Genomic DNA, 14,125 nt, shown 5'->3' with positions numbered 1-14,125 from the left:
TGTATGAATTCAAAAACTTTGACTGTATTATGAAACATGAATCCAGCATTCCTGTCACTTCTGTGTGAAGCAATAATGTTTTTCTTTTATAGTGCCATGACTATGATAATACATCCCAAGGTGCTTGGTATTGAGGCATGCTTTTAAGAAGGGAAGATTTGGACAGGGAATTTCAGAACTTAGGAACTTTTAAGTTAAAGGCATTTGTAATCACAAGACTAACAAACCTGCAGATTAAAAACATTGCCAAATTCTGGCTTGTTGAGCATCCCTAGTTTTAATGGTAGGGTATTAAAATTCAGGAATGTTCAAGAGATAGAATTTGTGGACTGATTATGGGGTTTAAGGTTACAGAAAAATGAATGTGTAAAATCCCGGCAGGATTCAAAGAGAACTTGAAGAGAAAAGGCATCAGAATCTTCTGAGATGCGTGTCTCCCCTTCCCTCCTCCCTCTGCAGAGAAAAATCTTTATGTTTGCTGCATCCGCAATTGTAGGCGGGATAAGGGTTTTTTTTAAAGGGTGAAGAAGTTATTGAAAATTAGTCTCCATATGCTATATCAAAGTTAGTTTTCCTTTCATATTTTAGAACTGCTTCATCCCAGTAACTGCAGAGAATATAATACTGGCAATCAAGGAAATTATCTATGTTGTCTGTGTTGCTTCCCTTTAACAAACTTTACCTCTTAGGAGTCCATGTGCTCTGCGTATACCATGTTGCAACTCTGTCTTTATTTAATCTGCTTCAGTTTGGCAGGTTGTACATATAGAAATCAGTTGGTTGTTGTTATGTTGTAACATGCTTTTCTGTTTTTAATAAACACACACTCCTGATGAGCAATTGATTATTAGACTGTTGTCATTGATTGACCCTGATTTCAACATAACAAAGGAGGGGAAAGAACATAAAGAGGGATATGATAAAGAGAAAATTTCACTGAAGAAAGAAGTGATGGAAGCAATAAACATTGAAATCTGAAATGGAATTTGATGCTATGAAAGCATAATTGATCCGAGCTCAGTAAATCCATTTTCCACATAAAAAGACGCAGTAGACATACAAATTGCTGTTCTGTCCAAGTTTCCAGGATTCTGGTAGATATGCTCAAAGTTACTGGAGCTTAGGGTTTCAAATATATATCAGATCATTGTACCAATAATAGACAGGGACAGACAGTCAAATCAAATCAGCCTCCCCTATCTCTGTACTCTCAACACAGAAAAATTAAAACCCTCAAAAGCCCTCAAAATTGACACACATGGTTCCTGACCTGAGCTTCTAAATAACAAGCAGAAAGTGAGGGCTGCAGATGCTGAAAATCAGAGTCGAAAAGTGTGGCACTGGAAAAGCGCAGCAAGGCAGGCAGTGTCCGAGGAGCAGAAGAATTGACATTTTTGGGGGCATAAGCCCTTCAGTCTACTCTCCTGCTCCTCAGATGCTGCCTGGCCTGTTGTGTTTTTTCAGTGACAGACTTTTCGACTTATGAATAACCACTATCATCAGACTTTGTGAATAATAGATACCAGACGTCAGGTTTATAACCGAAACAAAAGATTTAGCAGTTTATTAATAATGCAGTAGCTTTAGCACAGCAACGTTCAGCAACAAGGAATTTTAAATAATGTCTATAATTTCAATGCAATCCCCTTTAATTCTAGTCCCCACTCTCACATATATGAATAGACAACAGACATAGATAAGGGATTAAGAAAAAAAGATGAGTTATGATAAAGAACTGGCTAGTTCACTTAAGCAGTCTCCACAACACATGGGATTGTGTCTTGCTTGGTTTTCATGAACACCTATGCATGCAAATAGCTTCCTGTAGGCTTTGCGAAATATTCACTTAATAGCTATAATTGAGATTCTATTCTCCAAACATTCAGTCAGTTAATAATGAGAGGATAACCGAGGAGCAATCAAACCTCCATCCTGTAGCTTTGACCGGCACGATTCTTCTGAATAAAACGGGGTTCAAACTTTTGTTTCTGTTTTTCTGCATTCCATTTCATAGACTGCTGGGCACTATAACTCACTATGAGGCCCCTGTTAACTTTCAAACATCTGTCATCTGTTTAAGCATAATACTTCTCTGGAGTTGAAAAGTCATTTAGGTACTTTGAACAAGAACCAACCTACAATTAACTTCAAAATGTTGCATTAAAAACAAAGAGAAGCTTGCTTGTTTTTTTTAGGAAAAACAAGCTGCTGCTCACAGTTCAAAGGTTACCTCCAGCTCTCAGAGTCCAGTTCACAGCTCTAAGCGAAAAATACAACAATGCAGAAACCGTTGAGGGTTCTAACATTACTTACATTTTTCTGCTGGCTATCATTAAGCTAGAAGCAAAATCATTGTTAGAGAATTTGTAGTTTTCTGTATTAAGATGTGAATGCTTCGCATGTTGGAACAAGAGAATGTACAGCACTGGGAGAGAATATACAGTTACGAAGTTGGACATACAAACTAATATATCTCAAATTCCCATTCTCCGCAAAATGCATCCAATTCATCATATCATCTCTTTATTTAAATCATTTGACATTTATTTTTTATTTACCACTGTCTTTGCAAAGCAATGAAATCTCAAACGTCTGCTGCTGTACTCCTTAATATCAAGAAATTACTGATAATCATACTCATTCAGCATTGCTTTGCCCACAATTTTAATAAAATTATGATAGCTAAATTGTGTTCTTTCAAATTAAGCAATGCTGAATCACTTATTATAAGTTAACAGAAGACTGATTTATCTTTTTTTCATTCTCAAACATGAGCGAGAGCTTTCCCAGATATAGAAGCAAAGCGCTGGGTTTTTGCTGGCCTACAGCATTATTTAGAATTGTCAAGAGGAAAGACTAATTTGGAAGGAAGGATAAAGTCATGTTTCTTACAGGTCAGTTTTAAAATGTAATCAAAGAGTTCTATCTCAAAGCAGAGGGGTTTGGGTTGAAACTGTTAAGATGCAATGACATTTAGAATATTGGTTCTATACTCTCATTAGCTCAAATTTCTAACTTTGATAATTCTATTTGTGTCAAATCTTTAGCAAACAGAGGTATCTGCTTGCCACGTGGCCATGCACTGTCTGGGTTTCCTAGAATCATTAGTGGGCTCTGTGATGTATATTGAGGAATCATCATGAACTATTTCAGGACAGCAAGACCTGTCATTAGAAAAACACAAACCAGCCTCTAAGCAAGCTAGAAAACACAATTTATGGGAATAGAAGTCCAAACAGAAATTGTGAGCCTCACACCTCATTCCTTCCATTCCCCCCACCATCCACCCAACCACCCATACCACCACCCCCATTTACACAATCAAAGTCCAAGCAATTAGGAAAAAGTGAGGTCTGCAGATGCTGGAGATCAGAGTCGAGTGTAGTGCTGGAAAAGCACAGCAGGTCAGACAACATCCGAGGAGCAGGAGAATCAATGTTTCGGACATAAGCCCTGAGTTGTGATTCCTGATGAAGGGCTTATACCCTAAACGTCGAATCTCCTGCTCCTCAGATGCTGCCTGACCTACTTTGCTTTTCCAGCACCACACTCTCTACTAAGTCCAAGCAATGGCAAGTTTCATTGCTCAAAGAAAATCTGCTGAGAGAGCAGCTTTTCTAATACTTGTGGCAGTGTTCACTGTAATGAGGTAGCTCAAAGACTGGATGCCCCTTCTTTTCAATATACTTGGCATGTGTCCACTCTAGGAGTGTGTAGTTTACATTGCTAGGCTTGCTGTTCAGGAAATGGGCAGTCTGATGGGTGGCATGGATAGAATGGAAAGGACACCATTGTATATACTCGAATACTCTGCCTCTATGTTCTGTTGGGATTGTGATACCATGTAGAATGGCCCCAAGTAATGATGCTTGCTTGAAGAATTGGTATAGGCACGATGAGTCAAATGGCCTCCTTCTCTGACATAACAGTTCTGTGATCCTGTAACAGTAGGTGGCTAGAATGATCAATCTGCATGAGTCTGTGTGGGTGGTCTAGGCTCATTTCAACAGTATTTATTCTTAAAAGGTTCCAATTCCTGTTGGGATGCAATATCTATGAAATGAATTTTTGAGATACTTATTTTCTGATTTTTATTTTCCCCATTTAAATTGCATCACATTTTTTTCAAATATTTAGTGATGGGTGCATTGATTTGTTTTAGACTTAAAAGGTCCATTCCAAATATTCATCAGTATTTAGCATGATCTATCTCACTGGAAATGTCAAAAACATCACTGGCAATATCTCAGAAAAAGTTATTTGCAGAGAAGTTCCTTTTCTAGCTTGAAAATAGAACAAAATGGTTTGTGCAGTTCTTAAAAATGATATTGTAATTCTAACCTTTGAGTATGCAATATTCTTTGCAGCTTTCAAACATTCTGTGTCTCATATCAGAAAATTATTTGGTTTAAGGGCTCAATGAATAGTTCTTAAAAGTAAAGGGATAGAAATGTCACAGAATGCTCCAGAGAAAATATTCTTCAGGCAAAAAATTAGATTTATGATATAAATTCACATTTAATACTCTATGTTAGGTGTGCTTGATAAAAAAAAAGTGCTATATTTTTCTATTCAGTATATCCAGTTTGAGCTAAGGGCTTGATTTTGCACTCTGTAGCTGGAGAATAAAGAACTTATTATACTTTGTCATGTCCTGAGGGCATTTCAAAATGCTTCATAACCATTTATTTACTTTTTTTAGTATAATCACTACAATTTATAAAGACATAAGGCATCCAGTTGTCCCTGGCACGAATTTACAGTTACATGGTCAAAAGAATACTGGGGCAATGCTGAAGTGCTAGCATTTTTTTTTGAGTAAAGTGTAGGCTTAATACTGAAAAGGGTAACCGTGGGAGAAGCTGTGCCCAATCTGCATATGCATTTGGACCAAGCTCCTTTTTTTCTCAATGTCAGGCATTTCCTAAAGTGGACTTTAAATGACCTGTTTTGGACAAGTCACTTTTTTCTTGGTGTCTTTCTTTGTCTCTTTTTCTCTCTCTGTCTCTTTTTTCTCTATCTCTCGCTCTCCCCTCCCTTCCCGCTGCCTCCCCACAATCACACTCTCTCTTATTCTCATTCTCTTTTACTCTGTCTCTATCTCTGTCTCTCTCTTTTCCTCTCTCTCTCTCTACCATCTATCTCCACAGGAGATATGACCTACCCATCACTCTTTCTGTGATACACTGATGGTGTATTTGTTGCTGCTTCTTGCTCTTGTACAGAATTGGAAAAATGAATCAAATCTGCTTCTAATTTCCATCCATCTCTTATCTTCACTCACTCCGTCTTTGACATCTTCCTCCCTTTCTTTGATTTCTCTACTTCCATAGATAAGCTGTCTACCAACTTCCATAGTTACCATCTACACCTCCTCACATCCTACTTCCTGTAAGGATTCCATCCTATTCTCCCAGTTTCTCCACCTCTGTCATATCTATTCTGATGATGCACTGGGCTGCCTCTTTGCTGCTCAATTGAGGAATACCTTCCCACTTTGGTTGACCAGGGGTCTATGTGTCTGACCCATTTCCTGCACTTCTTTCCTCACATCTTCCCAAAACAACAATAGTGTTCCCCTTGTCTTCACTTTCCACTGGTATCGGCATTCAAAGAATCTCCTCACAACAAGTCTTAACATTTTAATTAGGCAAAAGTGAGGACTGCAGATGCTGGAGATCAGAGTCTAGATTAGAGTGGTGCTGGAAAAGCACAGCAGGTCAGGCAGTATCCGTGGAGCAGGAACATCAATGTTTTGGGCAAAAGCCCTTCCTCTTAGCATTTTAATGTCTTGTTTACTGAGCCAAGAGGACCTATTCTCACCTTTTCATGCCTTACTTTACACCCATTTTTACATGTCTTTCTGTGTCTGTGTTTGTGCCTATTATTCACCCAGAAAATTTTCTGCCCATAGCCCTTGTTCCTATCGTTGATTGAAAAAGGAGCCAAAATCATTTACCTCAGTCGATTCTTTAATGTTTGTCAAATAATCCCAAGTGAGAGCTCCAAATGAAACATACAGGACCTCAATTTATTGCTTGATGTGAAGATTGACACATCTGATAAGGTAGCACACCCTGCATCAACTCTCAAATTTCTGAATTTGGGACTGTGAGTGCTATCAAATGAGCCAATGTTGCATCAAGTGTACCGTAAGAGAAAAATTAAAGCAATGATCTATCTGGTCATTCACAAAGCTCAGAAAGACTACATCACCGTTGAGGTTTGAAATTATTGTTGGCAGAATTTCAACGTTACTGTGTTTATATTAGAGTCTTTGGTCTTTTAACAGAAATAGCAATTTTGATGTAGCTTGATGTGTTTGTTACAATCATGAATTATTATATGAATGCATTGAATATTCAACTGTTCGCATGATCAAAAGTAATGCCTTGGTTTATCTCAGCCTGAAAGGGTCATTAGAGCAGGTTTAAGATAAACTTATAAAAGAGCATTGGACGTAGAGTTGAAATGAAAAACATATGAAGTGCCACAGGGAGAATGAAATGGGAGTGGGACTAATTAGTTATGCCTTTCAGAGAACTGTCAAAAATAGCATGATGGCCAAATAATCTTTTTTTCCTAGAAATGTCTGAATTTTATCACTCCTTCAATTCAATAGTCCTAGATTGTGAAGAGTGGAATGAAATTAGATACAGTTTGAAAGTACATCTTCATTCTATCTTTACAGTGTTTTCTAGCTTATTTTTGCAGTTGATTGCAAACAGTTTAAGTAGGATCTAAATGTGAATTGACTTTCTGTGAATGAGAAACATATGGATTTTTACTTATTTCTGATGGAATTCCTCTGGGACTAACTTGTTAACCCTGCCGAGGACTGGTTAAGGAAATTGCTGATGTGAAAGATTGTTGGTGCATGCTTCTGTCACTGTAATAATTCAACTTACTCGATCCATTTCTACCTCAAATAGCTGCAAGTTGAAATCACTGACTCCACTGGGAAACTCCTTGAAGGACCAGCCACTCTATATATCACGATTATTGATCAGAATGATAACAAACCTCTCTTCAGGGAAGGACCGTACGTGGGCCATGTCCTGGAAGCATCCCCTACTGGTGAGTTAAATCTATAGTTAGAAGCTGTCTCCTGAAAGAAACATACAAGACATTAAGAGTCATGAAGAAATTATATGCTCATAATGAATGCCAAATATTTCAGTAAAAGTTCATCTTGATTTGTTCTTGTGCCTCATTCTTAGGAAGAGTTTTATCAGTGTAACACTTTGTTGGATTAGACAATTTTGTATAATTCTAATGTAATGATTTAAACATATTGGACTATTAATTATAATTCAATCATTTAATGCTAAACTCTCTCATTATTTTCTCTCACACAACCATTAATAATTGAGGGCAAGCTGGTTACAGACCACTGCCAATGTTTTATTTGATCATTCAAAGTTCATCTAAAGCTGATGATGATAGAGAACTGGCAAGCCTTGCACTGCTTTTTGTGCCAAGGCCTTTCTATCCATTCTAACGCTTACTTAGAGATTCTATGTAGAATTAAATGGAACAAATTGTGGATGAGTTAGAGGTGAACAGATCCAACTGTCCAGATTTAATTTCTCAGCATTACCCTGGCACACTGCAGAGCTGTCTAGTTCAGATATTGGATTACCGAGTCTGTCAAAAAAAAAGATTGATTTGTTTTCAGGCTTTCATTGTCAGCCATGTTGTCTTTGTGACACATTGACCTCAAGGAAACATTATATTATATAAACTCCTTCCAAAGAAATAATTATTGTCTGATTGCTCAAATCTAGATCTAAGCATTTATTATGTGGACAATAGACGTCAGACACAACTCAGCGTAACATGTGTGAGTAGATTGCCACTTTGTTCCTGGCAACATCAAGAACACTCACACATCCCATTCAGTGGTGGCTCTATCAATTGTTGATCTAAGGCTGGAATTGCATCTCCTCACCTTTCTACAATTGAGTTATACTTGGCATCACACCTCATGTATGTGAAATCATGTTTGGACTCCAGCCTGAATTCTAGAAACTGTGGTCAATTATCTCACAATTTTCTCACTATCTACAGGCTGCTTTTAGTTCAGGGACAGTTTGTACCTATGTCTTGTGCTTGACATTCTCAATATTATAAATGTAATACTCCTTATGAAGCTTGACTTATGAAGCAAGGTCATTTTGTGATCTGCTTTTGATACTGGCCCACCACCACGATGATAACTCAATGCATCTTTAAGGTGCATTGTCTCCAATCTGGAGACAGTACATCTCTGCAGCTGCCTCTATCTGTCACTTTCCTCCAGACCAGTCTGATTGGAGAGGTTGTGCTCTTTCACACTCACTTGGATGAACCTATCTCATAACAGCCTCTCAGGTCCCAGAGGAAGACTTTCAGGTAAGAGTGAGTGAGCTGAGGAACTGCCTTTCTCAGTCACCTCCACATTCCTTTGGCTGCTGCAGCTTCAAAACCTCATGTGTTACCTTGTCATTGGAACTTGTGTCAAGGTCCCTTTAGTTTGATTCTAACAAAATGGTGAACTTCTAGGTGTTATTCCACCCTCCCTCCTGACTAGCTGCAGTACTGCAAGGTGTGACCCTGATGGTGTGGCTCCGTTAAAGAACTTTGGTAAAGCCTGATCTTTTGCCTTCAGATTCCTGAACCACTATTAGTCATGCTGTCAGGGACGAGGTTGAAAAAATTACATACATTGGCTCTGAGCAACTTTTTTTTTCTACTATTCCCTTCTCCTCTGAATGAGCCACCTCACCCCTGCTTAATAACTCCTGATAGCTGCATAGAGACTAGGACTTCATTAGGTCAATCTTTGTGTGCTCGTCATCTCTTCCTACCTCACTATGCTGTATTAGTAACTAAACATTGAGGTATTAGGGAGCTGTATGGCTTCTGGAAATGAAACCGAGAACTTTGAAGGAAAGAATAATAATGGCTTTATCTGCCTGCATATCTCAGCACATATGCCAAAAAAATTACTGAATGAAGACAAGATAATGAAGATAAATATGCAAATTGTCAAATCAACAGTAAAAACCGGTGTTAGATTCAATTTGCAATTTTATTCAGTTATACTTTGGTTGTTTAAAGTGCTTATTAAGTTGTTAGGAGGTTGTGTGAATGAAACTAACTCAGGTGTTTGTGGAAATTAGATCACTTCTAGCTGCATGCTTATCTGTAAATGTTGATTTTGTTTTGATGCTACTGAACTAGTCAGTGCGATGTTAACTCATTTAAAACTCTCTCAATTGCACAGAATGTGAATCAAGACCAATATTTTACAAGTTTCTGAAAGTGTAGTTGGTCGTTAAATATTAAGATATTTGTACGAAATGCCTCCTGCTTTTGTCACAGTTGCCTACTCCGCTGTTTTAGCCTCCTCTGAAATAAGAATATTGTGTGAATGTATTGGTTGGCAATGGTCGAGTGGTATTATCGCTGGACTGTTAATCTAGAGACACAGATAATGTTCTGGGTACCTGGGTTCGTATCCTGACATGGCAGATGTTGGAATTTGAATTCAATAAAAAATCTGGAATTATGAGTCTAATGATGACCATTGTTGTAAAAATCTTTCTGGTTCTTTAGGAAGGAAACTGCCATCCTTACCTGGTCTGAACTCCAGACCCACAGCAATGTGGTTGACTCTCAAATGCCTGATAGGCAATAAATGCTGGCCCACCCAGCGATGCCCTCATCCTGCAAATGAATTTTAAAAATCATTATAAGTGTGTTTTCTCTTATGAGATTAAGATCGTCTTCATCCATTTCCTCTGCCTCATTGATTGGTCAAGGTTTAAACATAATTTGGTATGAAAGTGAAAATGAAACAGGATGGAAGAAAAAAAGTGTTCACGTTTTAGTTACATTTATGAATTTCATTTGTAAAGCAGATCTTCGGTAAGGTTCTATCTTGCAAGTATGTTCATGGTGGTGTAACTAAACCACGCTTAGATGAAGAAGGAAATACGGTTTGCCGTACACTTCCTGCATCAAATGAATTGACATTGAATTGCTAAGTATGTAAGTTAGCTCGCTGAGCTGGGAGATTTGTTTGCAGACATTTCATCATCATACTAGCTAACATCATCAATGAGATTCTACACTCTCTCATCATCATCCATATGCTTATCCAAGGACTGTTTAATGTCCCTAATGTGGCTGAGTTGACTACATTGACAGGCAGGACATTCCACGCCCTTACCACTCTCTGAGTAAAGAATCTGTCTCTGACATCTGTCTTAAATCTATCACCTCTCAATTTCTAATTATGCCTCCCTATACCAGCCGAAGTCATCATCCTAGGAAAAAATCTTTCACTGTCTACCCTATCTAATCCTCTGATCATCTTGTATGTCTCTATTAAATCTCCTCTTAGCCTTCTTCTTTTCAATGAGAACAGACCCAGGTCTCTCAGCCTGTCCTCATAAGATCTTCCCTCCAGACCAGGCAACATCCTGGTAAATCTCCTCTGCACCTTTTCCAATGCTTCCACATCCTTCCTGTAATGGAGCGACCAGAACTGTACACAGTATTCCAAGTGTAGACACGTTAGCATTTTGTACAGTTGCAGCATGACATCACAGCTCTGGAACTCAATCCCTGTCCAATAAAACCTAACACACCATATGTCTTCTCAACAGCACTATCAACCTGGGTGGCAACTTTCAGGGATCTATGTACATGGACTCCAAGATCCCTCTGCACATCCACACTACAAGGAGTCTTTCCATTGATCCAGTATTCTATCTTCCTCTTATTCTTCCCAAAGTGATTCACCTCACATTTATCTGCATTGAACTCCATTTGTCATATCTCAGCCAATTCTGCAGTTTATTCAAGTTTCCCTGCAACCTGCAGCATTATTCCATACTGTCCACTACTCCACCAACTTTAGTGTCACCTGTAAACTTACTAATCCATCCACCTATGCCTGCGTCCAAGTCATTTGTAAAAATGACAAACAGCAGTGGTCGCAAACACAGATCCTTGTGACACACCATTAGTAACCAGACTCCAGGCTGAATATTTTCCATCAACCACCACTTGCTCCCTTCTTACAGAAAGCCAGTTTTTAATCCAAACTGTTAAATCACCCTCAATCCCCTGCCTCTGCATTTTTTCCAACAGCCTACCATGTGGAACCTTATCAAAGGCTTTACTGAAGTTCATGTACACCACGTCAACTGCCCTACCCTCATCCACATGCTTGGTCACCTTCTCAAAGAACTCAATGAGATTTGTGAGAAATGACCTGCCCTTGACAAAACTATGTTGACTAACTCCAAACAAATTGTTGCTTGCTAGATGATTGTAAATCCTATCTCTTATAATCCTTTCCAAAACTTTTCCTGCAACAGACATATGGCTCATTGGTCTATAATTACCTTGGTCATCTCAACTGCCCTTCTTGATCAAGGGCATGATATTTGCAATCCTCCAGTCCTCAGGTACTAAACCTCTAGACAATGACGACTCAAAGATCAAGGTCAAAAGCTCCGCCATTTCCTCCCTAGCTTCCCAGAGAATCCTCGGATAAAATCCCATCCAGCCCAGGGGACTTATCTACTTTCACACCTTCTAGAATTGGTAACACCTCTTCCTTATTAACCTCAATCCTTTCTAGTCTAATAGCCCATATCTCAGTCTTCTCCTCTCCAATATTCTCCTTTTCTTGAGTGAAAACAGATGAGAAATATTAACTCCTCTCCGACCTCCACAGGGTCCACACTCAAGTTCCATTTCTGTCTTTGACTGGCCCTATTCCTACCCTAGTCATTCTTTTATTCCTCACATACCTATAGAAAGCTTTAGGGTTGTCCTTTATTCTACCTGCTAAAGACTGCTCATGTCCCCTCATTGCTCTTCTTAATTCTCTCCTTAAATCCTTCCTAGCTAATCTGTAACTCTCCATCGCCTCATCTGAACAATTTCTCTGTGACCTCTCCTCTCCTGTTTCTAACCTCAGCCCATACCATCTCAGTAAATGAGTCCTCGTCAAAAGTTCTTTCAGCCACCGTTATATTGTCCTTGACTAACCAAGCCACACCTCCCCCTCTTTTACCACCTTCCCTGTTCTGAGTGAAAGATCTAAACCCTGGAATCTGCAACATCCATTCCTGACCCTGCTCTATCCATGTCTCAGAAATGACCACAAGATCGAAGTCCCAGGTGCCTATCAATACTGCAAGCTCACATACCTAATTTCAAATACCTCTGGCGTTGATGTAGACACACTTCAAACCAGCTTGCTGTCTGCCAGCACACTCCTGTGACCGTGAAGTCCTGTCTATGCCCTCCCTACTCTCATCATCCTGTGCACTGGAACTACACCACAGGTTCCCATCTCCCTGCTGAGCTAGTTTAAACCCACTCAAATAGCTCCAGCAAATTTCCCACCCAGGATATTAGTATCCCTCTGGTTCAAGTGAAGACTATCCTGTTTGTAGAGATCCCATCTTTCCCCAGAATGAGCCCCAATTATCCAAGTACCTGAAACCCTCTCTCCTGCACCATCCTTGCAGCCATGTGCTCAGCTGATATCTCTCCCTATTCCTTGCCTTGCTATCACGTGGCACAGGTAACAAACCAGAGATAACAACTCTGTTTGTTCGAGCTCTCAGCTTCCACCCTAGCTCCCTAAAATGCTGCCTTATATCCCTATCCCTCTTTTTACCTATGTTGATGGTACCTACGTGGATCACGACTTGGGGCTGGTTACCCTCTCCCTTCAGGATCCCAAAGACACGACCCGAGACATCACGGACCTTGGCATCTGGGAGGCAACACACCAAACGTGAGTCTCTTTCCAACAAACCTTCTATCTGACCCTTTAACTATTGAATCCCCAATGCCTAACACTTTCCTCTTTCTCCCCCCCCCCCCCCCCAGCTTCCCTTCTGTGCAACAGAGACAGACTCTGTGCCAGAAACCTGCATCCCACTGCATGCACCTGGTGAGTCATTCTACACCCCTCCCCCCCCCCCGCCGCCGCCCTCAGAAGTATCCAAAATGGCAGACTTGTTTTTCAGGGGAATGGCCACAAAGGGTCTCTGCATTGACTGTTTTCTTCCCTTCTAACAGTTACCCAGCTTTCTTCATGCCTCGGAGTAACTACTTCCCTGTAACTATTATCTATCACAGACTCTGCCTCCTGAATGATCTGAAGTTCATCCAGCTCCCGCTCCAGTTCCCTAACGCGGTCTTGGAGGAGCAAGACTTGGGTGCACTTCCTGCAGATGTACTTGGATGGGACACTAATGGCGTCCCTCACCTCAAATATCATGCAAGAGGAACATTCCTCTCCCTGCACTGCCAATCCCTGTTAGTCCCCTTATCGGAAAGTAAAAAAGAAGAGAAGCTTACCTGATGTGTCCCTGGTTTTTAAGGTTAGAGGAGGTGGATGGGTGGGAGGCCATACAAGGTTAGGGTCTCGGGTTTAGAAAACACTCACTTATATAGCTGAGGGGAAAATAACTCCCTCCTTTCCCAGAAACCTCAGCTCTCCGATGTCAGATATAAAGATTTTAATTAGTGGCTAACCTTTCCTGGCAGGTCCCTGGTCCAAGCTCGCCCTTTTCCTGCTGCTGAAAACTGAAATGAGAGAGTTTAGAAGAATGAGGAGGGATCTGATTGAAATTTGCAGAATTCTGAGAGGCCTGGATACAGTGGATGTGGAGAAGATGTTTCCATAGTAAGAGAGATTCAGACCTGAGAGCACAACCTCAGACTGAAGGGCAGACCCCTTAGAACTGAGATGAGGAGGAATTTCTTCAGCCAGAACTTATTGTCACGGAAGCTGTGGAAGCCAAGTCACTGAATGCATTTACGACAGCGATATATATGTCTTGATTGGTGAGGAGGTAGGGTTACAGGGAGGAGGCAAGAGAATGGAGTTAAGAAACCATAACAGCCATGATGAAATGGGAGAGCAGACTTGATGGGCCAATGGCCTTATTCTCTTCAAATATCTATGGTCTCCTGATCTGTATCATCTTTATATCCTCTTATCAGAAAGATGTTGTGAAACTTGAAAGGGTTCAGAAAAGATTTACAAGGATGTTGCCAGGGTTGGAGGATTTGAGCTACAGGGAGAGGCTGAACAGGCTGGGGC

General features: G+C 40.1%; 1 protein-coding gene across 1 annotated transcript in view; it reads left to right on the top strand.

Moving 5' to 3' along the window:
• The window catches only part of cdh13 (cadherin 13, H-cadherin (heart)), a 1,096,178-nt gene that overhangs the window by 577,439 nt on the left and 504,614 nt on the right, over positions 1-14,125 (top strand). Inside the window, exon 6 of the mRNA XM_043706651.2 lies at positions 6,933-7,077. Coding sequence (XP_043562586.2) covers positions 6,933-7,077 — 145 coding nt within the window. The remainder of the gene's footprint in view (positions 1-6,932; positions 7,078-14,125) is intronic.

This window comes from Chiloscyllium plagiosum, unplaced genomic scaffold, assembly GCF_037043375.1.
Source record: "Chiloscyllium plagiosum isolate Xiang-an unplaced genomic scaffold, Cpla_swu_hap1 HiC_scaffold_17, whole genome shotgun sequence".
Lineage (NCBI taxonomy): Eukaryota > Metazoa > Chordata > Chondrichthyes > Orectolobiformes > Hemiscylliidae > Chiloscyllium > Chiloscyllium plagiosum.
This window is presented reverse-complemented; position numbering and strand designations above follow the sequence as displayed.